Raw genomic sequence first — 25,726 nt, 5'->3', positions numbered from 1 at the left:
GTTTCTGGGCTCAGAAACCTACCCCCCTTCCTCCACCACTTTGATGCTTCCAAAAAACCTCACACAACTGTTTTTACACTGGAGTTTTATCCAGACAAATTTCTTTCTTCTGCTTGTCACCCTACAATAAAAAACAACAACTGCAGAGCAGAAAGAGACCCCGAGGGTCACCCAAGCCATCCCTCTGTAATGCAGGGAATGCCAACCAAAGCATAGTAGTAGTAGTATAATGGTAGTAGTATAATAATTGAAGGCAAATTCCCATTTCTTCCTCATACAATTTCTGCTGAAAGCCTTCAATGAACAAGTGTCCACAATCTGGTTAAGTGTTCCAGCAAAACTGGATCATTTAACTTTTATCAGAATGCTATTCTTTCAGCTCGTATCACTGGTGATTACTACCTGTTCAATGTCTGGGATAGAAATTTCAAGGTTGGGGGTGTTCCAAGAAAACTCCTTGGATTCTTGACCAGGGAACGGTGAAGATATGGAGCAAATGAATTTGCCCTGGGCTGAATGAAACTTGCTGCTTGCAGTTTGCAAAGCACATTTGCAAAGCAACTTCCTCCTGAACACGTTATCATGTACAGAAAGCTGGAAAGACATTGTCATGTCTCCTGTTTCACAATTTTGGGGCTGAAAAAAAATATAAAGGTGTAAAACAGTTTGCTTTTCTGAAACTCTCTGCAACAACACTGTCTCCTTCACTTGAGGTCTTCTCTGGACAACAAGCTTAATATGAGTCAGCAGTGTGATGTAATTACAAAAAAGCTAATGCTGTTCTAGGCTGCATCAGCAGATATATAGTGTCCATAATATACCATTCTCATCTTGGGAAAAGTTATGGAGGGAAGATTTAAAATTCACATCATGCTGTACATGGAAAACTTTGTGAGAATGATGTATCGTTGGTATCTAACACCTACTAATTTAGCAAAAATGTATAGAACTGCTACAAATATTTGTTGGATATGTAAAGATAAAGAAGGTACCCTCCACCATATGTGGTGACCTGCAAGATAACAAAAGCATTTTGGGAAATGATATATAATGAGTTGAAAAAAATATTTAAAATAGCCTTTGTGGAAAACCCAGAAGCGTTTTTACTAGGAATCTAAGGTGCAGAAATACCAAAGGAGCAGAAACGACTATTTATGTATGCGACGACAGCAGCGCCGATATTTTTGGCTCTGAGAAGGAAAAAAGATAAAGTCCTTACCAGAGAGGAATGGTTGATAAAAATGATGGACTACGCCAAAATGGCAAAAATGACCAGAAAGATTAGAAACCAAGAAGGATAACTTTAATAAGGAATGGGGGAAATTTGTAAGTTCCCTTGGAGAACACTGTACACAATTAAAAACATTGGCAGCATTGTAACAACACTTGTAATGTAACAAGAACTATGGTAAGAATGGAATTTTAGGAGAAAATGGAGAACATTATATGATGCAGTGAATGGAATCCATGGAATCTCAGCTCAGGGAAGTCCAAGGATTCAGAGAATCATATATGTTTATGATTATGAGTTTTATTTGAATGTGAATGTTAATTGTAAAATTGAACAATAATTTAAAAAAATACAATGTGTTTAACTGAATTGCTTCTTTGATATGTATTGATCCAGCCCTGCTCTGGAGGGTAGGACTCAAATCAATGGCTTCATGTTACAAAAAAGAAGATTCAGAAAGAAACATATGGAAAAACTGACTGACAGTAAGAGCTTTTTGACGGTGGAATGGTCTCCCTTGGGAGATTGTGGACTCTCCTCCTTGGAGGCATTTAAGCAGAAGTTGGATGGCCATGTGTCGTGGATGTCTTTAGCTGAGATTCCAGCACTGGAGGGAGTTGGACTAGATGGTCCTCAGGGTCCCTTCCAACTCTGGGGTAAGCACAGCATGTAGGCAATTCGGATCATACAGTGCTTTCAGAGAGTGACTACAGTACTAATATTTCTGCTCTAAGTCGGTTTCTAAGAAGCACTGTCTTTGTCCTTCTCCACTGATAGAGTCAGAGGCACTTTCCACCCACAACCCATCCCAAGAACCAGATTTACAAGGATTAAGAAGACCTGTGCCATTCAAGAAGGCCTGTAGCTGGCCCACACTACCAAATCAACATGGCAAATTACAGGAGAATCTGATCTATAAGATGCAAGGCCAAAATGGAGGAGGTGCAATAATAATAATCAAAATATCTTTCAAACGCGGATGTCCCGCCCCACAATGAAGTAGTAACCATAGTCATCATTAGTACAATCTCTGTTTCTCATTGGAACCTAATGAACCATGAGTCAAGCACATATGCTATGGCCACAAGTCCATATGCCAGGGACCATTGAGGGTTTTGAGGCATGATGGCATGCACTGGCTGAACACCAAGGAATGGTGGGAGGTACGACCTGGGGAATTTCCAAGGGATGAATAATGTGAGCCCAGGGATTGGTGAACAGACAGGGACAGTGTGTGGCAGAGAAAAGTCCAGAAGCAGAAGCAGAGGCAGAAGTAGGAGATAGGAGAGGCCAAGAGGCAGAGATGAGCCAGGCTAGTGAAGGAGCCAGGGTGTCCCCCCTCCTGCTGCAACAAGCTCCCATCTATTTGTGTAACAAAATCAGTCTTAAGATAGCTTGGATTCTAATTACAATTTATATTGATCAAACACCCTCTCATTTACGTGACCCATATAAGACTGATTATAGTGTTCACTTGTATTACATGACTTGCAGTCACGTTCCAAGGCTACTTGCAAATGAGGTCACACCCCTTTTTGCTTATTTGTTTTCAATAACTGAGCATATATAATCAGAGAGTACTGCTGATGTCTCTGAGGAAAGCAAAAACTCCTTAGAGAAAGAGAGTTGAACCTGACCAGGCAACCTAGAAAGAATTAAGGAGAAAGAGACAGCAAGAGAAGGATGGAGATACGGACACTTTTGACTGCTCTGCTGGTGGCTCTTCTGATTCTGAAATACCTGAAACAGCTCTGGTCACGCAGGCATTATCCTCCAGGTCCTCTCCAGCTTCCTCTCATTGGAGCCATATGGAGGTTTGGATTGAAGATTCATGAAAATACTCTCGTTCAGGTACTTATTGCTTAGTAATAACTCAGTCTGATGTCAGCAATTATCTATTTCCCCCAACAATTATGATATTTAAAATTAAATAATAGCATGGGTTAAAATGATAAATGCCATAAGCCTCTGTTGTCAGAAACTGTAAGCAATACAAATAATAGTAATAATATAAAGGATATTATGATTAATACTGAAAAGCACAAAACCATAAAAAAGTTTAAAATGTGCATTAAAAACTACTGATCAAAAATATTTATTGTATACTGTTAAACTGAGGAAGGAGGAGAGAACACCCTCAAAGGAAGAATGGTTTGTGAAAATTTTGGAATATGCAGAGATGGCAAAAATTGATAAAAGATACAAATTTAGAATCTTTTAAAGAACATTGGAAAACCTTAACGGTCTATATAAAAAGTTATTTCTCATATGCAAAGACCACAGCGGGGTTTGAAGTGTAAGAAAACAGCAGAATATATTAAGAAACATGTTAGAGAGGATGAAATTAGGTAAGACGGAACTTTAAAACGCAATTGTATGTAATTCAAGTTATAAAGATAATAATAATAATAATAATAATAATAATAATAATAATAATAATAATAATAATAATTTATTTGTACCCCGCCCATCTGGCTGGGCTTCCCCAGCCACTCTGGGCGGCTTCCACAAAAACCAAAAAAACACTAAAATATCATACATTAAAAACTTCCCTGAAGATGTCTTCTAAATGTCAGGTAGTTGTTTATCGTTGACATTGATATTGAGTGAGTGGGAAATCACTTGTTTTGTTGAATTGGAATATAATTGTTGAGTAACAAATGTAACTTTCTATATGGAAAAAAAGAATAAAGTATTATTACAAAAAAAAGACTGACCACATAGGTCCTCAGCATTCATTCATGACAGCCTCTCAACAGGTACTAACCTGCATTTGCTATTCAATTTCTGAAGCCTGGGGACATTTTCATCGTGTTTACTCCAACTAGAAGCACTTATAAAAAAACAATTTAAATACCACATTCTTAATGGTTCTCTGCAGTAAACTAGGGTTTCCATATTTTAGGAAACCACAAAAATTGTGGAACTTTTTCCATTGTGTTGCAATACATCCGGGTGTTACCTGACATTTTGCCTGAAACCTTACCCAGTGCTCTAGCCCAGCCTATGGCAACCTGTTACCCACCAGATGTTTTTGACTATGATGCCCATCTGCCCCAACAACCATGGCCAACAGTCAACAATGATGAGTCGCACTTCAAAAGCACCTGGTGGGCTACAGTTTCCACATCCCTGCACACAAAATAATTGTGACAAGGTCCTATTCTGGTACAGGAGGGCTAATCACTATGAAGTGCCTCTGCTGCTCTGATCCTAGGCCGAGGCAACATAGACGGCAGAGAGTAAAATAATTAAATAATAAATAAATAGAATTGTATTTATATCCCGCCCTACCCAGCTGAAGCCAGGCTCAGAGCAGCTAACAACAATAAAAGCAACACAGCATTCTAAAATCAATTCATTCTAAAATCAATTCAAAATCTAATTAATGGCAACCATTGGGCTAGAGTTCTGTGAGGGTTGAAATGGAGGGAGGGAGGGGGGAGGGGGGAGAGATGATAGGAAGAGAACTGCACATAGTGAGAAGCTGCAGAGGTGAGGGAGACTGAAGCTCTTGTATTAAGTTGAAATATCCAACTGTGTTTTTTGAATCCATCATTCCTCTCCTCTCTTTTGACCCAAATGGTAGCTGGGAAAGCAATATGGAAATATTTTCACCCTATGGGTAGGACATCTACCCATTGTAGTACTGTCTGGATTCCAAGTAGTGAAAGAAGCGCTCATTGACCACTCTGAAGAATTAGACGAGCGACCAGAGACTCCTTTCCTTAGGAACATGGCAAAAGGAAAGGGTAAGTAGTGAAGAATAAGAATTTCTACTGGTATTTTCCCAAGAGAAAACATTTAAAGGGCTGTCCAGAAGAAAGGTTCTCTATTATTGTTGCACTGCAGGAAATGGGTAACCTAGGAGCGAACAGCAAGGGGCTGAGGTATCTTCAGTGCCCCTCTAAAATATGTGAAAGGGCCTGACTCCGCCAAAGTTCATGGCAATTGCCATTCTAATGGTGGGCGTGAGCCACATCATGTAACTGATCATGCGAGGTGGGTCTCACTTGCCCCCTTTGAGGCATTCTCAAAGTAAAGGAAGGATTGAACTCTGATTAATAAGAATACACTTGAACCAGCTTGTACCAGCAAGATTCTGGGAAGGGTGCGCATAATAATCTCTCCATGCCTCCACTCCTCAGCCCAGGTCATTTTATTCACAAAAGAACTTTTACAGAGTGTTCGTAAGAACCAATCATATTTCTTCTGAACATTTCAACAAACCCCACGTGGGGAAAAGGTAAACTACCAAAACTAATTAAGCACACAGAACTACAAAGAAGTACATTTGGCAACCCAGGGAGGTGATCAACAAGCAATATACATGATAAGAAGGATGGCCAGGAGGACAGCGATCATTATCACCTTTATGTGAAACCTGTTTCCTGGCCCTAAGATTAACATCCTAAGATTAACATATCAGAAAAGCTACATCAAAGAAGTTTGCCCACTGTCTTTGATGACCCAGAAGCCTGCCTGTCTAAGCAACTGGGCTGTGTATGTGACTTGTGAAGAGAGAGAAATGGGCAGTAGAGGAACAGTAGAGGAAATGGCCAGAGATGCAGGCGGTTGTGGGATTTGATCAGAAATTATTGTCAATGTATCAAACCCAGTCAACACAATGCTTTCATCGTGGACACATTGGCTTGATGCATATTTTATAATTCCTCATAGTAATCCCACCTGACCCCACACTCTGGATATTTGCACTCCTACACCCTTCCTGATATTTTATTCAAGTTGGCACCCTGATGGATTGCAACTAGCAAGATTCAACTGCAGGTAGAAGTTTGTTGCCTGTTGTAATGCATTACCTATCCTGGCCCTCAGTGCTGGATGAAGAGCTTGAACTCTGAGTTCTTTCTGCTGAAAGTTTTGACGCCTACATCAGATTGGTACCTTGCCAAGGCACAGGTTAAAAGAAGTGGCAATTCCATAAGAGGGAAGGATACCCATATTAAATACCAGATGACTTTTGGAGACTGGTGCCTGCATTGGCTGGATGAGGTGGCGGGCTGGATGAGGGCCAATAAAGTGAGTCTGTATCCTGGTAAAATGGAGGTATGGTGGGTGGAGTCTAGATAATTGTTCAGTTTACTGCTATGGATGGGGTTGAACTCCCCCTGAGAGAACAGGTTCATAGACTAGGGGTGCTCCTGGATAAATCTTGGCTGCTAGAGGCCCAGTGACCTTAATGCCTTCTACCAGCTTCAGCCAGCAAGGCAGCTTTGGCTAGTAAGACAGCGAAAGTAGTTTCTGGATCAGGATAGCCTAACTACTGTCATCCATGTGCTGGTTATCTCTAGGCTGGATTACACAATGTGCTGCATTTGGGGCTGCCCTTGAAGCAGCGTCTGGCAAAAAATGCAGTGGCTTGACTGCTCATGGGGGCAGGACATAGCCAGCATGTTATGCCAGGGGCTGACAATTAGCTAAGTTCAAGGTGCTGGTTGAACAAAGAGCCTATACAACTTGAGATCAATATATCCCTTCCAATAAGCTTTAAAGTTTAGATCTTTCTCAGTTTTGCTTCTTTTCAGCCCTCGGTTCTTTAAGGAGGATGAGTGGAATATAAATGTAATAATAAATACAGTCAAACCTCAGATCTCGAATGCCTCCATTTTGGAACTTTTCGGCTCCCAAACGTCAAAAACCTTGGAAGTAAATGCTCATTTCTTTTTAATGTTTTTTGGTAGCCGAATTCGGTAAGCCGAATTCAGTAGTCTAACGCAGCCTCCACTTGAGTGCAGGAAGCTCCTGCAACCAATCGGAAGCCACCACTCAGTTGAACGGATTACGTTCAACAACACAGGTTTGACAATTACAATAATAATAATATGGTACTGGCCCGAATATAAACCGCACCCACCATTGATGCACTACAGTCTTGTCAAGAATATGGTGCAGAATGCACCCTCAATAAAAGCTCCGTCTGGCAGGACCAGTAGAAGTAGTAACTGGTTGACATCACACATTATATCCTTAAAAACAGTGCGGCAAAATTGGCTGAATTGAGTTTGTTTGTTTGTTTGTTTGTTGAAGCTTTTCAGCATACTAACTAATCTAAATAAATAACAAAAACAAAAAAGGAAGAGAGAGAGACAGAGGAATGCCAAGCCCTCTCTCAAAGGTATGTCTTAACTCTTGTCTCACACAGAAGGGAGTGGACCCTCCCAGCTCTCACCTGGGTGCTTCCCTTTCTTCCCCCAGTCTCCCACCCTGAGAGATCTTTCCTTCTCTGCCTCTCACACAGGCCAGCTATCACCTTCATGTGTGTACCCTCATTAACCCAGGGCAGAGGACATCACAAAACAAAACATAAGCAAAAGCAAAATAGCTAAAAGAAGACGAAAATAATAATTAAAATGTGAAGAGTGAAAGAGAGAAATAAATAAAGACAACTTCTGATTCTTCGTCTGTAAATTATATTTATTCATAATATTTTAGGTGTTCATTCCAGTGTGATATCCAACTGTTTTCCAGGATAATATCCAGCTGTTCCTTGTTCTGCTAGGTGAACATCGTCAGCCCCAGACATCGCTAAGTGTCAAGAATAGTCCTCTTCCAATCTTGTATGATGACTTTATCTCCCCCCCAATTCCAACCATTACTCCATGTTTAAAAACAATAAATCATTCATTTTTATTTAAACATGAAACTTTCCGCTATAGTCATATATTTAAAAAATAATCTGTTATGTACTGAGTTGAATAGGATCCAAAATGCAGCAGTCTGATTGGTCCTAGAACAATAGGATCCAAAATGCAGCAGTCTGATTGGTCCTAGAGCAATATGATCCAAAATGCAGCAGTCTGATTGGTCCTAGAATAATGCAGCAGTATGATTGGTCTGCAGGAGCCACCCAATCCAGCTCCAGGTGGAAGTGAATCCACAACCTGATCGGCCTACAGGAGAATCCCGGAATTAGCCAATCACGTGCAGCCTATTGTGTAAATAATGTATATAAAGCAGATATTTTGGGGGAACTTTCATTCCTCCTCACCACTATGCGCTGAATAAAGGGCATGAAATCCACTCTCGATTCCGAGTATATTTCATAATCCATAGTTATTTACTTGTATATTCATTATTTTACACCCATTTTGATTTTTGCGATCCCATTTCCTGTAGGAAAATTTAGCAAGAGGGGAAAAAAAGAACTTCCATTTCCACCACTTCCAATTTTCCCAATAGTGTCACTATAAGCTTGATGGAATTTCCCTCTAAATTCCATCCAATTTGTACCCAGAATCCTTTCTGCATCATCTTGTAATTCTTTGCTGTAGAGAGACTAAGCAGCTCTTACATGCAAAGGCATGAATCATTGTTTGTTCTGAGATGGAAACTTTTTACATTGATATCTGTAAATAATAATTTCTCATTGCTTTGCCAAGGTATTGCATTATCAAATGGTCACACCTGGAGGCAACAGAGACGCTTTGGTGTAGTTACTATGCGGAAGCTGGGGCTGGGGAAGAAAGGCATGGAGCACCAAATAGCAGAGGAGGCCCATCAGCTTGTGGAGGTTTTTGCACGTTCAAAGGGTATGTGATGCTAAGTGATGGTGCGGAGCTGGTATATGGAGATATATTTGTGTCCTACCTCTGTCCATTTTAGAAAGGAAAGTGATATGTTTTTCTTGGTTCCTAATGGATATCCCAGCAGTTTCTTTTGGCCACCATGAAATCCCACTCTCAGTATGAACAGGAGCAGCTGAACTAACATTAGTATAATTTTATTTTGCAGGACAGCCACTTGATCCCTCCATGCCCATCACTAATTCAGTCTCCAACGTGATATGTGCTGTGTCTTTTGGGCACCGGTTTGCTCTTGAGGATGAACAGTTCCAGAAGCTGATAGAAGCCATGGATTTTGTCCTAAAATTTATAGGAAGCTTTGTTCATGCTGTGAGTAGTCATTTTCATACACACACACACACACACACACACACACACACACACATTTTATTGATTTTTTTAACATATTTGTTTCAACAGTCATACAACATATCTTCTCATTTTATACAATCTTGTAGACTTCCGTCAACACCTCTGATGATTTCCCATTCTTTATCACTTATTCTGCATTTCTTAATTTCTATATTACCTACAGTTAATTGTCCTTAACTATATTTCTCTTCATAAGCTTTCTTGCAGTATTTCAAATAATCCACTTTACAAAACTTCTTGCAGTCCTACTAGCATAATCTATTCATCACAATTACTTTTCAAATAATTCATGTATTTACTCCAGTCTTCTAAGAATCTCTGATCCCCCAGGTTTCGAAACCTTCCTGTAAATTTATCTAATTCTGCATAGTCCTTCAACTTCATCTTCCATTCTTCTTTTGTTGGTAGTTCTTCTTGCTTCCATTTTTGTATAAATTTTTTTATTGATTTTACAAAGTTTTTAAAACAATACAAACATATAAAAAGACATACACACACGTATAGTTTCATAACCTTTTTTTCGTAAACCATGTTTCTCAGACTCCCCCATACCTCCCCTTTCTGCATCCCAATGTCCAAAAGTTTTTAGCAACTCTAAATATTTCTGTCAGTCCTCTGTCCTCTTAATCTTTCCTTTAGTCTAGTCTTGTATCGCTGTAACCCTTTCTTACTCAAAACCTCGACATTCTAACATTCAGCAAGTTTATAGTAGTCCTTAAGGTAGATTTTAAATTTCTTCCATTCTTCTTCCGCCGTCTCCTTTCCCTGGTCGCGGATTCTGCCAGTCATCTCGGCTAATGTCATATAGTCCATCACTTTCATCTGCCATTCTTCCAAGGTGGGTAGATCTTGTGTCTTCCAATACTTTGCGATGAGTATTCTTGCTGCTGCTGTAGCATACATAAAGAAAGTTCTGCCCTTCTTTGACACCAATTGGCTGACAATGCCCAAGAGAAAGACCTCTGGTTTTTTAGGGAAAGTGCATTTAAGTACCTTTTTCATTTCATTATATATCATTTCCCAGAAAGCCTTAATCTTCGGGCATGTCCACCAAAGGTGATAGAAAGTACCTTCAGTTTCTTTACATTTCCAACACTTATTATCAGGCAAATGATAAATTTTTGCTAGCTTGACTGGGGTCATGTACCACCTGTAAATCATTTTCATAATATTTTCCTTTAAGGCATTACATGCCGTGAATTTAATACCGGTGTTCCACAACCATTCCCAGTCAGCAAACATAATGTTATGGCCAATATCCTGTGCCCACTTAATCATGGCCGATTTAACTGTTTCATCTTGTGTGTTCCATTTCAGCAGCAAATTATACATTCTTGACAAGTTCTTAGTATTGGATTCTAACAGTTCAGTCTCTAATTTTGATTTTTCCACCTGAAAGCCAATTTTCCTGTCCTGTTTAATATCCTCCTTTATTTGGAAATATTGAAGCCAGTCTTGTAATTTAGATTTCAATTTCTCATGACTCTGTAATTTCAATTTATCTCCATCCTGTTCCAGAATTTCCCAATACTTTGGCCATCCGGCCTCCATATTGAGTTTCTTCAATGCCTTAGCCTCCAAGGGTGACAACCATCTAGGGGTTTTGTTTTCCAACAAATCTTTGTATCTTATCCAAACATTAAACAATGCTTTTCTGACAATATGGTTTTTAAAGGCCCTATGCACCTTGATTTTGTCATACCATAAATATGCATGCCAACCAAATGCATTATTAAACCCTTCCAAATCCAGCATGTCTGTGTTCTCGAGGAGCATCCACTCTTTCAGCCAGCAAAACGCAGCTGCTTCATAGTACAATTTTAAATCCGGCAGGGCAAATCCCCCTCTTTCTTTGGCATCTGTCAGTATCTTGAATTTAATTCTGGGCTTTTTGCCCTGCCAGACAAATTTCGAAATGTCTTTCTGCCACCTCTTGAAACAGTCCATCTTGTCAAGAATCTGTAAGGTTTGAAACAAAAATAACATTCTAGGCAATACATTCATCTTAATAACTGCAATTCGGCCTAACATTGACAGTTTCAAATTTGACCATATTTCTAGATCTTTTTTAATTTCTAACCAGCATTTTTCATAGTTGTCCTTATACAAATTCAAATTTTTAGACGTCAAATAAACCCCTAAGTATTTCACCTTCTTGACCACTGTCAAACCTGTCTCTTCTTGAAATTTCTCCTTCTCCATGACTGTTAAATTTTTTTCTAAGACTTTAGTTTTTTGTTTGTTCAGTTTGAATCCAGCTACCTGGCCAAATTGTTGAATTATCTCCAACACCCTTTTCGTACTAGTGTTTGGCTCTTGTAGGGTCAATACTAAGTCATCTGCAAATGCCCTTAACTTTTAATGTTTAGCTCCGACCTGTACACCTTTAACCTGCTGGTCATTTCTAATCATATTCAGCAACACCTCCAGGACAGAAATAAAAAGCAATGGGGAAATTGGGCATCCCTGTCGTGTTCCTTTTTCTATCTTAAGTTCCTCAGTTATCACATTATTTACAATCAGCTTGGCTTTTTGTTCAGAGTATATCGCACCCATACCATTCTCAAATCCTTGGCCTACCCCCATCCCATGAAGATTCTTTTTCATAAAACTCCAAGAAATGTTGTCAAAGGCTTTCTCCGCGTCCACAAAGATCAGCACTGCTTTAGTGTTTATTTTCACCTCTAGCAATTCCAAAATGTCTATTATATTCCTTACATTGTCTGATAGGTGCCTTTTTGGGAGAAAGCCTGCTTGGTCCTTATGAATCTTCTCCATCAACACTCTTTTAAATCTTTTTGCCAAAATGTCTGCAAAAATTTTGTAATCCACATTAAGTAATGATATTGGGCGGTAGTTCTTAAGTTGAGTCTTTTCAGTCTCTGTCTTTGGTATGAGTGAAATATACGCTTCTTTCCACGATTCCGGTGCCTTTTTCCCCTCTAGAATCTCGTTGCAGACTTCCTTTAACGGATAAACCAACCACTCCTTCAAAGATTTATAATATCTGGAAGTCAGTCCATCTGGCCCTGGAGATTTGCCCAATTGCATGTCTTGAATGGCACCCTCTATCTCTTGTTCTGTTATTCTCTGGTTTAAGTCCACCTTGCTTTGATGAGAGATTTTTTGTAATCCATGTTTATTAAGGAATTTATCTATGTCCTCTTCGTTTTGTGGTCCTTGAGAGTAAAGTTTTTTGAAATAACTCAGAAAGCAGTTTCTAATCTCATTGGGCTTAGATATATTCTTTCCATCCACTTCTAGACTTGTAACTGTATTTAGTTTCTGCCTTTTCTTCAATTGCCATGCCAGAAGTTTACCACATTTATCTGCCAATTCAAATGTCTTTTGTTTCATTTGCTTTATCTTCCATTCAATCTCTTGATTCATCAATTCCATATATTGTGTTTGATATAACTTAATCTCTCTCAAAATCTCCTGGGACTTCGGTTTTGATCTTAATTTTTTCTCTCCTTCTTTTATCTTTTCCAAAATCTTTTCCTTCTTCTCATTCTGCTTTCTCTTTTTGATTGAATTTTGTTGAATCAAAAATCCTCGCATCACAGCTTTACTTGCGTCCCAGATCACTCTTTTTTCCACATCGGCCTTTAGGTTTATTTCAAAATAGCCCTTTAAAGTTTTTTGGGCCTTCATGTGAATCTCTTTATCTCGAAACAGGGTGTCGTTCATCCTCCATCTGAATTGACTAGTTGTTGTAAGTTTCATTTCCATCTTCAAGGCGTTATGGTCGGAGCAGGTTTTTGGGCAGATTTCTATTTTCTTGATCTTTGGAGCCATCCCACTAGTAATCCAAATTTGGTCGATTCTGGTCCAGGTCATCATTGCTTGGGAGAAAAAGGTTCCCTCTCTCTCCAGAGGGTTCCTTGTTCTCCATATGTCTATTAGGTCCATATTTTCTGTCATCTCAAAAAAGGTTTTCGGAAGTCTCCCTTCCTTGGAGATTGTCAGTCTTTGTGCCTTATCCATATTTGTAGAGACTACACCATTCATGTCTCCCATGATTATCATGTTATAATCCAGATAGTCCGTCAAAGTTTCATGGAGTTTCTTGAAAAATTCCGCTTTGCCTTCATTTGGTGCGTAAATTCCAACTATTAGATATTTTTCTCCTTGTACTTGTATTTCCACTGCCAGGTATCTTCCTTGTTCATCTTTAAACATCATTTTTGGGGCCCATTTTTCTTTTACATAAATCACAACTCCTCTTTTCTTAACTTTATCCGATGAGATGAATTCTTGTCCTAATCTTTTATTTATAAGTAGTTTCCTGTGTACTCTGGTTATATGAGTTTCTTGTAAACAAATCAAGTCCAATTGTTCTCTTTTCAAGATGTGGAATACTTGGCGTCTCTTCAAAGGCATGTTCAGCCCATTACAATTCCAACTAAGGAATTGCAGGGCCATCTTGTTATTTTTCTGTTACTCCTCCAACCGCTCCAAGTTGTTGCTCTTCCTCTGATGGTGCTGGGTCAAGTCCGTACGATAGGTTAAGAATGTCTAGTGCTCTCCTTTGTTCTGCAATTGGGTCCACAGTTCCCTTCTGTAAGTCCTCTTGATTTCTTTCCAGGAATCTTTCTTTGTCTTGTATTGTCTTTATTTTCACCTTCTTTCCCTTATAGTCAAAAGACAGTCCTTGTGGGTACTCCCACCTGAAAGGGATGGTGTTCTTCTTCAACAGATAGACCAAGTCCTTATAGAAGGCTCTCAGCTCCAAGATGTGTTTAGGGATATCTTTAAAAATCTGTATAGGTGAATTTTCAATTTGCAAGGCCCTTCCGTAATGTAATTTTAGTATTTTGTCTCTTTCTTCCTTCGATCTAAGGGTAATCAAGCAGTCCCTCGGGGTCTTTCTGTTCTGTCTTCTGCCCAGTCTGAATGCTGTTGTTATTTTTATTTCTTCGTCCTCCAGGTCTTCCCAGAAATCAGCAAACTCTCGTGTCAGAAACTCCACTAGGTTGTCTCCTTCGCTCTCGGGAATCAGTCTTAATTTCAGATTTCTTTCCTTTCTCTGTAATTCCCACAAAGCCAGAGTTGTATCATGTTCATAAACTTTTTTAGCAATCGGTTCTAAATTCTGTTGAGTCTCTCCAGCAATAGTTCTGGCTTCCTCTGCAATCTTACATGTTGCGGAATTTTCTTGGACCAGCTTATTTATAGATTCTGTATTCAAATCCAATCTTGCTGTTAGCTCTGTTAATTTCTGTGTATTTTCTGTACTCTGCTTTGTCAAGTTCTCCAAAGACTGGTTTATCTTGAGAAGCGCTTGTGTCACTGACTCCATGGAAGCAGCTGTCACTTTTTCTTGTCCTGTTGTTCCTGTAGGGGTTGCGCCAGTGATTGAGCCTCTTTTCTTTTCTTGCTGTTGCTGGTATTGTTGTTGCTTAGCTTTGGCTCTTGTGGTTATCTCTTCTGCTGAGCCACTCATGTCCCAAGGTCGTTCCCAAGGGAATAGTCCTCTGATGGAAAATTCCACTGTCCTAAACTGTTACAGCCGTTACTTTAGCCCTCTAGGGGGAGCAAACCAAAATGTCCAAGTACGGAGACAAAGAAGTTAAAGACAAATAAATCAGGAGGCTTGTAAAAGTCTTTTACAACACCTTTTCCAGTGGATACAATTTCAACATGCTCCAGTAAACTGTAACAACAGAGTCCAAAAACTTTGTAACAAAAGAAACTTCAACTATGTAACTTTCCCAGAAGTTAAAGACAGTTCAGTGCTTTAATGCCTTACTTGGCAGTCCACTTCAGGGCAGTGAGGCAGCAGAAGGGTTTTCCCTTTTTAAATAAATCATGAAGTTCTTAATGTCCTTTTTTCCTCCCCTCTGCCCTGCTTGCTAGAGGGGAGATCTAAATTCAATGTCAGGTTTAAATAGTCAAAAAATATCACATACGGATGCAGCTTTAAAATTCCGTTGCTTTTAGCTGTCATGCAGTCAAGGGGAGGCAGACTTCCTTAATTTTTACCATCCCCGTTTTCAGCCGAATTTTCTTTTAAAGGGTTCCAAATTAGCGTTCAGTCTTACTCACAGGTTTTATCAGTCCAGATTTGTAGGAAGGAATCAGCGCTCTCCGTCAATGGCGACGCGGCTTCACTCTGCGGGCTGGGTAGCGACTCTCAGCACCGCGCTCTCCCGATGCCGTTCCAGAGCCTTTAAAAAGGCTCTTTCTGCAGTAAGGGGGGGCGCTTCTGGTGCCCACCGAGTCTCCTTGTTCACAGGCTTCAGCGCCTGTGATTTTAGGGGTCCCCCGCTTGCCGTAGCGGGTCAGACCCGAACTCGCAGAGCAGTCCTCCTCCGGAGCTCGGAAAGAGGACCGCCATTAACGCTGGGGCCGACCGGAAGTACACTCCATCAAGTGTATTTTTGTGCCAATAATATTCTTGCTGCTGTCATTGAATATAAAAGCAACTTACAATCCAGTCTATTTATATCATCTCCTACAATGCCAAGTAAAAATGCTTCTGGTTTCCTAATAAATGTATATTTCAACATCTTTTTCATCTCATTATATATCATTTCCCAGAGGTTTTTCACTTTTTTTACTTTCCCACCACATGGGATAAAAAGTTCCTTCCTTTTCTTTACATTTCCAACATTTATTACTTACTTTATACTTTTTACCTAATTTTACAGGGGTAATATACCACCTCAACATCATTTTCATCACATTTTCTTTTAAAGCATTGCATGCAGTAAATTTTAATCCTTCTTTCCATAGTTTTTCCCAATCTTTCAATTATATATTATATTCAAAGTCTTTGGCCCAACGTATCATAACCACCACTTGACTGGGGAACTACAGGCAATGTTATATCAGTGTTCTAGGTGCATTTGGAATAAGGAATTTCATTAATGTGAGCAGTTTCTGAGCTCTGGGTACAGTACTAAGCCTAAGATTTTAGATTAAAACTGCAGAATGGAAGGAAAGGAGGGCTTTATTTTGGCTCCTCACTTCCAACCTCTCTCTGAAGACTGGAAAAGAGACTCTCTTAAGAAAATTAGGAGGTCAGGTAGGGGAAGCATGGCTTTGTTTTCTGCAGTCTTCAGATGAGGACTAGACCATGTGAAAAATGAATATAAGATTTTAGCTGTGGTTCATTCATTTTCAGCTTTGTATTCTTTTTATTAAATAGGCACAATTAAACATTCAATTGCTGCACCCATAATCTAGGTTTAAGGTGCCATTTAGCTTGGAGCTTTCATATCTCAGTTTCTAACACTGTTTTATATTAGTCCAAGTTTTATTTTCTAGCTCCTTATATATTCAGAAAATGTAAGTAATTGATCATTAATGAAAAAACAAGGAAGGAGACAAACAAGGAAGGAAGAAAAACATCCTTCTTCAAGATTTAATTTTTTGAGATGAAAGATCAGTATTACTTGACTGGTGAACAGGGGGATTTAAGAAATAAAATTATAAATTGGAGAAATGCACATTTTGAATGATGGCTTTCTTTCCATTTGTGTATTAGGCAAATTTGGTTTTAAATGCGAGTTTACTTGAATTCCTCCCGCATCCTATTCTCCACCGACCCCCACCTACCACAAAAGGCCACTAACTTGTTCCAGGAGGGGTCCCGTGATTGTGCCCAGTTTTGGAATGATGCCTGGGAGCTGGGAATATATTTTGAGAGATAGTTTTCTTTCACATTTTCAGCTAGGGATAATTCACAGAACCCAATCATTGTGAGATTCCAGAGAAGCTATAGATACCTTCCTTCTTCTTAGTGAGACTCAAACTAATATGCTAGCCCTGAAGAATAATGCAGATCATGTTTTATAAGTGCAATTCCAAAGCACAAACGGTGTGACCAAGCTTCCTCATGGTAATGGCAGCATTTCTGCTATCTTTCCTTTAGCTTTATGACATTCTCCCATGGCTCATGAAACATCTCCCAGGGCCCCACAAGAAGGCCTTGTCCTGCTCAGAGGTGATGATTTCATATGCAAAGGAGGAGATGGAGAAGCATAAGGAGAATCAGTCTCTGCATGATCCACAGGATCTCATTGATTTCTATCTGCTTCAGATGGAGAAAGTAAGTATCTGCTTTGAAGCTGAATTCTGCTCATCCAATGAATCATTATATTCCCTGTTATAAGTGAATACTAATCTCTTGCCTGGAAACCAGTATCTTTTTTCCTGAATCTCAGTTGAAAATGGCACTGAGTTCCCCCCCAAATATTTCTCATAGTCAATTTAGTTGCTAAAGTGAGTTGACATCCATCCATTAGCATTGTTAAAAATGTGAGTGGAAAGAATTGGAAACCTAAGTGTGTTAAGGGGTCTTGCCTATAGAGCATTCCTTCTGTACATAAATTTCTTTGGATTGATGTTCATTTGACATTCAAATGTGGACTGAAAAAATAGAAAATCCTAAACAAAATGCTCATAAACTAGAGTATGACTTCAAATCCCTGTCTCATCTATCTTCATATACTAGAAAGGACAAATATATATTCATCTTTCCCCCTGTGGACAATGTTTATCATAATGACAAACAAATGGTTAAATATGTTTAGCAGTAAATATCATATTTCATCACATAATTGTCACAGTTTTATGCCAATTATTCTTTTTTAAAGGGGGGGGGTGCAACGATTATTTGGTCAAAAACCAAGGAACGACCCTTAATTGAGGAAACAGTCTTTATGAAGAAACATAATTATGTTTATAATGCTTATTACTTGTTACTAACTGCTTTTGGTGTGATTAGGATGCACAGAATATGTGTGAACAGGCACAGGAAGGATAATAGGTAGTCCAAACTGGGGCAAGGCATTCTCATGCACGCTTACAATGCCCTGTGACCATTATGTGGTGAATGCTTTGGGACTGATTTGAAAAAAGGAGCTCGACTATTATATGGTGGTGACCATTAGGCAGTGAAATATGTAGCACACATTTTGAATATCTGCTGCCAGAGTTTCCGTTGGATCCCTCTCTTCATGCCAGTATTGGGTTATTATGCCAACTCACAGATCCTGAAATCTAGCACCAGCAGCTACTGCGATATACAGAGGAGAGAGTGTGTGTGTTTCTTATCATAACCAGCTATGAAGCGGAGGGCCGGTCCACCTACGAGGCAGACTGTGAGAGCTGCCTTGGGCAGTGGGATGCCAACAGGAGGCATCTCTGGGGATGTGCTGCCTAGCCAGATGCTAGTGGAGAAGCAAAGGGGGCAGCTTCTGGCAAGATTTCACCAAAATCTTTCAATATCTTACCAAGCTCCCTTTTGTTGTTGCCACTTTGTGGGCACTGCTGTGCAACCTAGGTAAGGCAGGTGGCAGCAACAGTACGGCGATGGTGGCAACACCTTCCCATTTCAACTCAGGCAGTGTAAGAGGACACCCCACCCCTCATGAAGCATGTGTGGGTGGTATGGTAATAAGTGGGGGGAATAAAATAAAGTAAGTGCTGAAGGACAAGCTGTAATGTGTGCAAATGACTTGTCACTTCCCCCATTTTCAACACCAGAGCAAGAATGACCCAGAGTCCACCTATGATGAAGAAAACTTGGCTCGGTGTATTTCCGAGCTCTTCATAGCAGGGACAGAGACAACCACGGCTTCTCTGAAATGGGCACTTCTCCTCCTGACAAGTCATCCAGATGTCCAAGGTGAGAGAGGAGAGCCAGGGCTTCTCTTCATCACTAGGGTGGACCATAATTCTTTAAAGGTTTCATATTGGAAAGAGTTAAATGTGAGTTTATGATGGAAATTATGGAAGGCAAATTTTATTGACTTTCATTACTTTCATGTCTGGAAAGATCAGTTTCCCTCACCAATATTTTCCTACATAGTGTCTGTAATAGATAAATTTCAGAAGTAAAAATGTAAAATGCCCACAATGCCCTCTTCCCACAGGACATTTCCAGTCTATGATTACTGGGACAGGTAGAGATGGAGGGTCTGAATGTGTAATGGAATTGGGATAGGAGAGGGTTGGTGCAGTGGATGGGCCTCCATTGTGAAACTAAGGTTGGCAGTTCGAATCTGCATGACAGGTGAGCTCCCGTTGCTCTGTCCCAGCTTCTGCCAATGTAATAGTTTGAAAGCATGCCAGTGTAAGTAAACAGGTAGTGCTGCGGTGGGAAGGTAATCAGCATTTCTGTGTGCTCTGGCACTCATCATGCTGTCCAGTTGTGCCAGAGGTGGTTTAGTCATGCTGGCCACATGACCCCGAATGCTGTCTGTGGATAAACACCAACTCCCTAGGCCTGAAAGTGTAATGAGCACCACACCGCATAGTCTCCTTTGATTGGACTTAAACGTCCAGGGGTCCTTTATCTTTACCTTTATATGAGTGATGCTAGCCAAAGAGGAAATGAGGAAATGAGGATTAATGAAACTAAGTAGGAAATATTGAGGGCAGGGGATTTAGAACACACACACACACACACACACACACACACACACACGAAGCCTTTGATCTCAGCCCTTCAGCAAATACAGCCAGCTCTGGTAACCAGAAACAACTGCAATGAGCTTCACTTTCAGCCTTTTCACACCTGGGATCTAGAGTGGGGAAGAATCATGTACACAGACGAGCTCTTTGGAGGACCAGGTGACCTAAAAATGCAAGAAACCTGGACTCATTCACAGAGGATTATGGAATATGTTCAAGGGAAATAAATGTCCATCTGAAATAAAATGCAATATTCACAATAAACCTTCTGTTTCCATCTTCAGATAAAATGCACAAGGAAATAGAAGATGTCATAGGTTCTGCTCACTCAATCTGCTATCAAGATAAGAAGAAACTGCCCTACACCAATGCTGTGATTCATGAAATGCAGCGCTTTAAATACGTCACTTTTTTGGGGTTCCCTAGGCAATGTACAAAGGATTTCAAGCTGCGTGGTTTTCTCATTCCCAAGGTATAACAGTGTGATACAGCTGCACTCCTGTAGCCCAAGAGCAAAGAGCAGCAGAAGGTTTCATATTGAGAGATGCAGCCAGCTGTACAGGACCTTCCTGTCTAGTCAAAAATCTGAAGGGCAAGAGCAGGAGCTCCATCTGCAGACATGTTTCACCATCAGCAAGTGCCATTCCATGGGGCAATTGTGGCAGGGGAGGAGCCTGAAGTATCCAGAGGTCTCACTTGGGTTGTGAGCTTTCATTTTAATAGAGGTGGTGGAAAGCCCTCTTGTGTTCCTGCCTGTACAGAAATTTTGTTAAGGTGAAGAATACAAAACCAACCCCACCCCCCAAAAAATAATAATAATAATAATAAATCACACAGGTCTCTGCAATGATTAGTCTTGGGATAGTGTGGGACAATCCAGAAATGTGTTGATCTGAATGCATTCCAAATCACTTGTTTCAAATCACTTGCAGGGGACTTTTATTGTTCCTGATCTACGCTCTGTTCTTCTTGATCCAACACGATGGGAGACACCTGCAGAGTTCAACCCAAATCATTTCTTGGACAAGGATGGACAATTTGTGAACAGAGAAGAATATCTGCCATTTGGTGCAGGTAAATGCAGAAGACCAAGCTATGTTGTGATCTGTAGATGTGCTTATCTGTCTGCTTCCAGAAAATGACATCAGCAGCAGCACAGGAGGGAGTGGGCCAGAGCTGTAGCAGCGTCTTTCTGGCTGGAGTGGCAGTGCTGGTCAGCAGAATGGGGCAAGGCAGTGGCAAGTTAAGGGGATCTCTGGGTTGGTGGCTTGGGGCCAGAGCCATAGCTAGGTGATCTTGTTCCCCTGACAGAACTGTCCAGATTACACACCCTAGCCACAGACAAATTAGCTCTTCTTTCTCCTCTCCTCCATGCCCCCCCGTTCAATTCCTCACACACTTCACCTTGTATTGAATTCTTTCACAGAAAATACAATATTTAATTTATTATTTCTTAATAAAAGGTTTCATCAAAGAAAATGACATTATGATGGAAGTTGACAGGTTTTTTATGTAATTAATGGTAAAACAATACACAGATAGGTCTAAATGAAGCATACAAAAATACCATACAGATTTGTTCCACAATGATAACTTTACATTATACTTTCACAATATCTTCCATGTCAATGGTTTGAAGCATGCTTATGAGAGGTGTGACAAAAACGTTGGGCTAAAAAGCAACTCTAACAGAGAGCTTACAAAATGCCTGTTAAAAATGAATTGCACAACACTATTGTAGACATACTTCCAACTCTTCAAAAGAAAAGAACTGTTGCTAACACAGATAAAACATTTACCTAGTTAATTTCTGACAGTACCCAGTTCTTTTTGAGTACTCACACAACAAAGCAGACCAAAGTACGAGATGGCTCAGTCGGTAGAGCAGGAGACTTAACCTCAGGGTCATGGGTTCGAGTGCCACTTTGGGCAAAAGATCCCTTCATTGCAGGGCATAGAGCTCGAAGTCCCTTGGGATCTCTTCCAAGTGTATGATTATCTCTCTCTCTGTGTGTGTGGATTTTCACCTTTCTGGTCACACTTCTTTGAAGTCTCTCAGCCCCACTCACCTCACAGAGTGTTTGTTGTGGGGAAGGAAGGGAAAAGAGAATGTTAGCCGCTTTGAGACTCCTTCGGGTAGTGATAAAGCGGGATATCAAATCCAAACTCTTCTTCTTCTAAAGTATGCAATTCTTGTAAATCACCTGAAGTGTCAGAAAGCATCACACAGGTAGTAAAACTTGGTTTAGTTACAAGCAGTGGTAAAAGCTAAATAATTGGTATAGGAACATGAGAGTGTCTTGTAAGAACCATGTGGTCTGAGCTTGGAGTAACTACATCAGACCTCTCTACCCAGTGAGCTTCTCAGTTGGCCTGAGGGAGAATAATAGGTCTGAAGTAAACCTGGCAGGACAGGTTACTCCATGGTCTTAACCACAGAAGAAGGCAAGGAGCCTTTGAAGTTCTTGCCAGGCAGTTAAGGCCGGCAGAAGAAGGCTTGATTTATAGCCGTCTGATAAGGACAGTAAAAGGTTGTTCCAGCCTGAACTAAGCTGCAGAACAGACCTTTTGGAAGGGTAAAAACCAAGTCCTTAAGTTAAATAGAGGGAAGGGAAAAGTGGCCTGATGCGGCAGGACTTTGGCAAGAATGTAGCCATGATTTATGTGTTACAAAGGGAGGACATATCCCGCTGCTTCTGAAGCATTTTCCTGAGAGGAGAATGGGAGTGGTAGAAGGCAAAAGTGGGATTCCTGCTGCGGCAAGACTTTGCCAAAACAATAGCTGTATGTGAAACTTCAGCTATGGGGGAGGGAGCAATTTCCCCTGGTGCTGCGTAGAAGTAGCAGACATGGACTTTAAGCAGATAGGATTCTTCTGATTCATTCCCTGTGAGTTTGGAAATGTGGGGGAGCAGTGTTTTGTTCCCAAAGCTGCACCAGCAGTTTGAGACACAATCTATGTCTGATGTTAGACAGTGTGTACGTTCAGCAGGAATTGAAGCTGTGTCACACGATGGACACTTCAAGATGGCGGAGGTGGCTGATTGGGATGCCAGAAAGGTTCAGAGGGCTAGATTTGCTGTTTCTGACGCCCACATGCAGTGGGAGGCAATGGCTCAGCAGACTGCCAGAAGTCACGCCCTGAGGGAAACTGATACAGTATCTCAGGGAGGCATCATGGATGAGAAGACGCTGAGCTGTTTTCTTGAATGCACGAGGGGGGTGTTTCCTGTTCTGGGGGGAGGACTGTCCAGAACGGAAGAAGAAGAAGGGGATCTGGCTACAACGTCATCCCAACCATCACTGCAACCAGCAGGTGGCACTGCTAAGGTCGAAGCAGTGGAAAGTTGTTCATGTGAGAAGTTTGGACAGCTTCCAGAAGTCAGGGAGGTTTGCAGCATTTCTGACAGGCGACATGAAGCAAGGCCAGAGATGCAGAACCTCAGCACAAATTTGGTGACCGGCTATTCCAGTGCAGAGGTGCAAGAATCTTTTGTGCTAGATTCTGAGGTGGAGGCACACCTTTGTGGAAGATGGAACTGGTTCACCACGTGTATGCCACAGAAGGATCTGATCCACCAGTTGAGTAGAGATTCCTTCGAAGTGCACAGCACCTGGACCGTGGAACTGAAAAGCTGTAACGTTGTGATGTCTAACGTGTTTTTCATTCCAGGTTGAGAAGCCCAGCTGATGCAGCGTGGCTGTTCTGTTTATGGCAACAAACAGAACGCAACCATCCAGAAGAACAAAATGACATTATAAATGGCTTGTTCTTACTAGGTTGTGATGTTAACATAGGTGGTGGTGGGAAGGTTGGAGAGACATGTGATGTTATATCTGATAACCATTCTTTTCATGCAGGATGTGTGCATGGGTCTCCCAGTACCTGACACGAAGATGGTCAGGTGTACCAGTGCTCAGGACAAAGCAAAAGGGGGAGGCAATATGGGTATCTTGCAAAGGCACCCTATTGGTGATGATGACAATGACAAGGCAAATCCAGAAAAAGCCAAGATGCCAATGGATGGATCTGACATGTGGGTTCCAAAGTCACAGAGCAATACGCTCGGCAAGCATCGTTTGCAAGGCCTTTCCCTGGATTCAGACAGAGTTTCTGATGGGAACTGTGACAAGATAAACCCAGAAAAAGCCAGGATGCCAAATGGATGGGTCTGACATGAGGCAGGAAGCAAAGATTCTTCTTGGGGCAAGGCTTGTACATAGTACTGAGGCCTGATGCCAAGCTGATTTTACTCACTGGGGATGTTGAGTGCAGTGCAGAATGGGAGGAAAATAAGGGTATTTTCCAAGGCTACCCCACTGTGGAAGGCTCTGATACAGAGTCTGCTGCTGATGCTAACACTGAAGTAAGTTCCACTGATACAGTGGGGGAGATGCGCCAGGTGCGCAGATCAGGAGGAGCTACAAAGGGTGAAATACCCACCAGGTATGCTCAGGAGTTTGCAAACACAGCTGTTGCAGATTTAGCTGTGGTTAGTGGCTTGACGCAGGTCTATGAATCTGAAGTCTTGAAAGGGGCACAGGGTTTGTCCTCAAGGGACGGGAAACCACGCCCAAAGGCTGTAAGGGTAGACACTGTTTCCTTGGAGAAGGAAGCTGGACCACGTCCAGAGGCCGTGTGTGCCAACACTGATTCCTCAGTGAGGAACGTGGCTAGGGTTCTAGTCCCAACAAAGCCAGGTGTGAGACTTCCTGATAGTCAGAAGGGCTATGACGCCAAGACTAGTCAGAAGTGCAAGACGGTAAGGGCCAAGGCCAATCCAGTTGCAGGTAGTTCCCAGGGAAGAACAGGTGATACAGGGGTATACTGTGTGTATGACATCTGTATGGTTGCTGCAGTTACACTGATGACTGCAACACAGTGCATGAATTGGGGGAGGATGTTAGAATTCCTGATCCATGACTGCAGTCATGGGACTGTTGTCTTTCACATGGCGGTGTATGTTTTCACTCCAGAGTGGGAAGTGGCGGAGACAGGATGTTTGTGTTACAGTGTTCTGTGAAGTGGGACTATTGTCCTTTGTTCATTCTCTTTGCTGTCTGATGCTAGAGAGAGAGGGAGCCATGTTGCAGTGCTCCGTGTGTGTTTATATGTGAATAAATGTAGATTAGCCAAATGCTGAGTTGCTGAGGCCTGTTACGCAAGCTGCGAAGACTCTGCAGATCCCTAAGTGTGCCGATGTCTGCTATGATGTTCGGGCTGAAGAAAGCTTTTGAAGCTCCAGAATGAACGACCAAGAGGGAGAGAACATGCCAGTCAGGCTTGTGTCTCTGCCATGGTCCTACTCGAGTGTAGGATGAGCTCCTGACAGGCCCTTCATCTGTATTCCATTCCCTTCCTCATTGTATCTTCCTTGATATGAGATAGGGAACTTCAAATTACAGAACAAAACATAAGTATAACACGAAGAAAGGAAGGTTAGCACTGACCAGGCTAGGAAATTGATAGCAGCTTTGATGTTTTCCCTAGCCTAACTAACTATTTCTAGTTTCCCAAAGGGTTATGTGGAATGTTTACAGCAACAAAGCAATGAACATGGGAAAGTAAATTATTGCTTACTTACTGCCTTCTTCATATCTCCTCTTCAGGGGCTCGCATTTGTTTGGGAATGCAGCTGGTAAAGATCGAAATCTTCATCTTCCTGACCAGCCTGCTGAGGGCATTCAGTTTTCAGCTGCCAGAAGGAGTCAGAGAACTCAATCAAGAGGCTATAATAGGGGTTACAACACATCCCCATCCTTATAAACTCTGTGCAGTTCCCCGCTGCAACACATAAGAAAATAGGAAAATAGAAACCAGAGGCCTTTCTCCTGGGCATGGTCGGCCAATTGGTGCTAAAGAAGGATAGAACTTTTTTTATGTACGCTACAACAGCAGCAAGAATACTTATTGCAAAGTATTGGAAGACACAAGACCTACCCACCTTGGAAGAATTAACAGACGAAGCTGATTGACTGTATGGGACGGGCAGAAATGACGGGCAGAATCCGTGACCAGGGAGAAGCGTCGGCAGAAGAAGATTGGAAAAAATTTAAGGACTATCTACAAAAATATTGTAAAATTAAGGAATGTTGAATGATGTTGGATTGAACT

At 41.2% G+C, this 25,726-nt stretch overlaps 1 protein-coding gene across 2 annotated transcripts; it reads left to right on the top strand.

Annotated features, from left to right (window-relative positions):
* The first annotated feature begins 2,817 nt into the window (after window positions 1-2,817).
* On the top strand, window positions 2,818-25,427 carry LOC308584978 (cytochrome P450 2J2-like). Of its 2 annotated transcripts, XM_081190391.1 has the most exons (9): window positions 2,818-3,082; window positions 4,821-4,983; window positions 8,632-8,781; window positions 8,984-9,144; window positions 17,066-17,242; window positions 18,682-18,823; window positions 19,896-20,083; window positions 20,544-20,685; window positions 25,222-25,427. In XM_081190391.1, exons 1-9 carry the CDS (start codon window positions 2,915-2,917, stop codon window positions 25,407-25,409), a joined length of 1,479 nt encoding a protein of 492 aa, XP_081046517.1. In that variant the 5' UTR covers window positions 2,818-2,914; the 3' UTR covers window positions 25,410-25,427. The 2 variants fall into 2 exon arrangements, with proteins under 2 accessions (XP_081046517.1, XP_081046518.1); XM_081190392.1 differs by lacking the exons at window positions 2,818-3,082; window positions 4,821-4,983 and adding an exon at window positions 5,999-6,019.
* Window positions 25,428-25,726: the final 299 nt, after the last annotated feature.

Source organism: Podarcis bocagei (assembly GCF_964188305.1).
Source record: "Podarcis bocagei genome assembly, chromosome: 4".
Classification (NCBI taxonomy): domain Eukaryota; kingdom Metazoa; phylum Chordata; class Lepidosauria; order Squamata; family Lacertidae; genus Podarcis; species Podarcis bocagei.
Note: the sequence above shows the minus strand (reverse complement) of the source record. Positions and strands in the feature narration are given on the sequence as shown.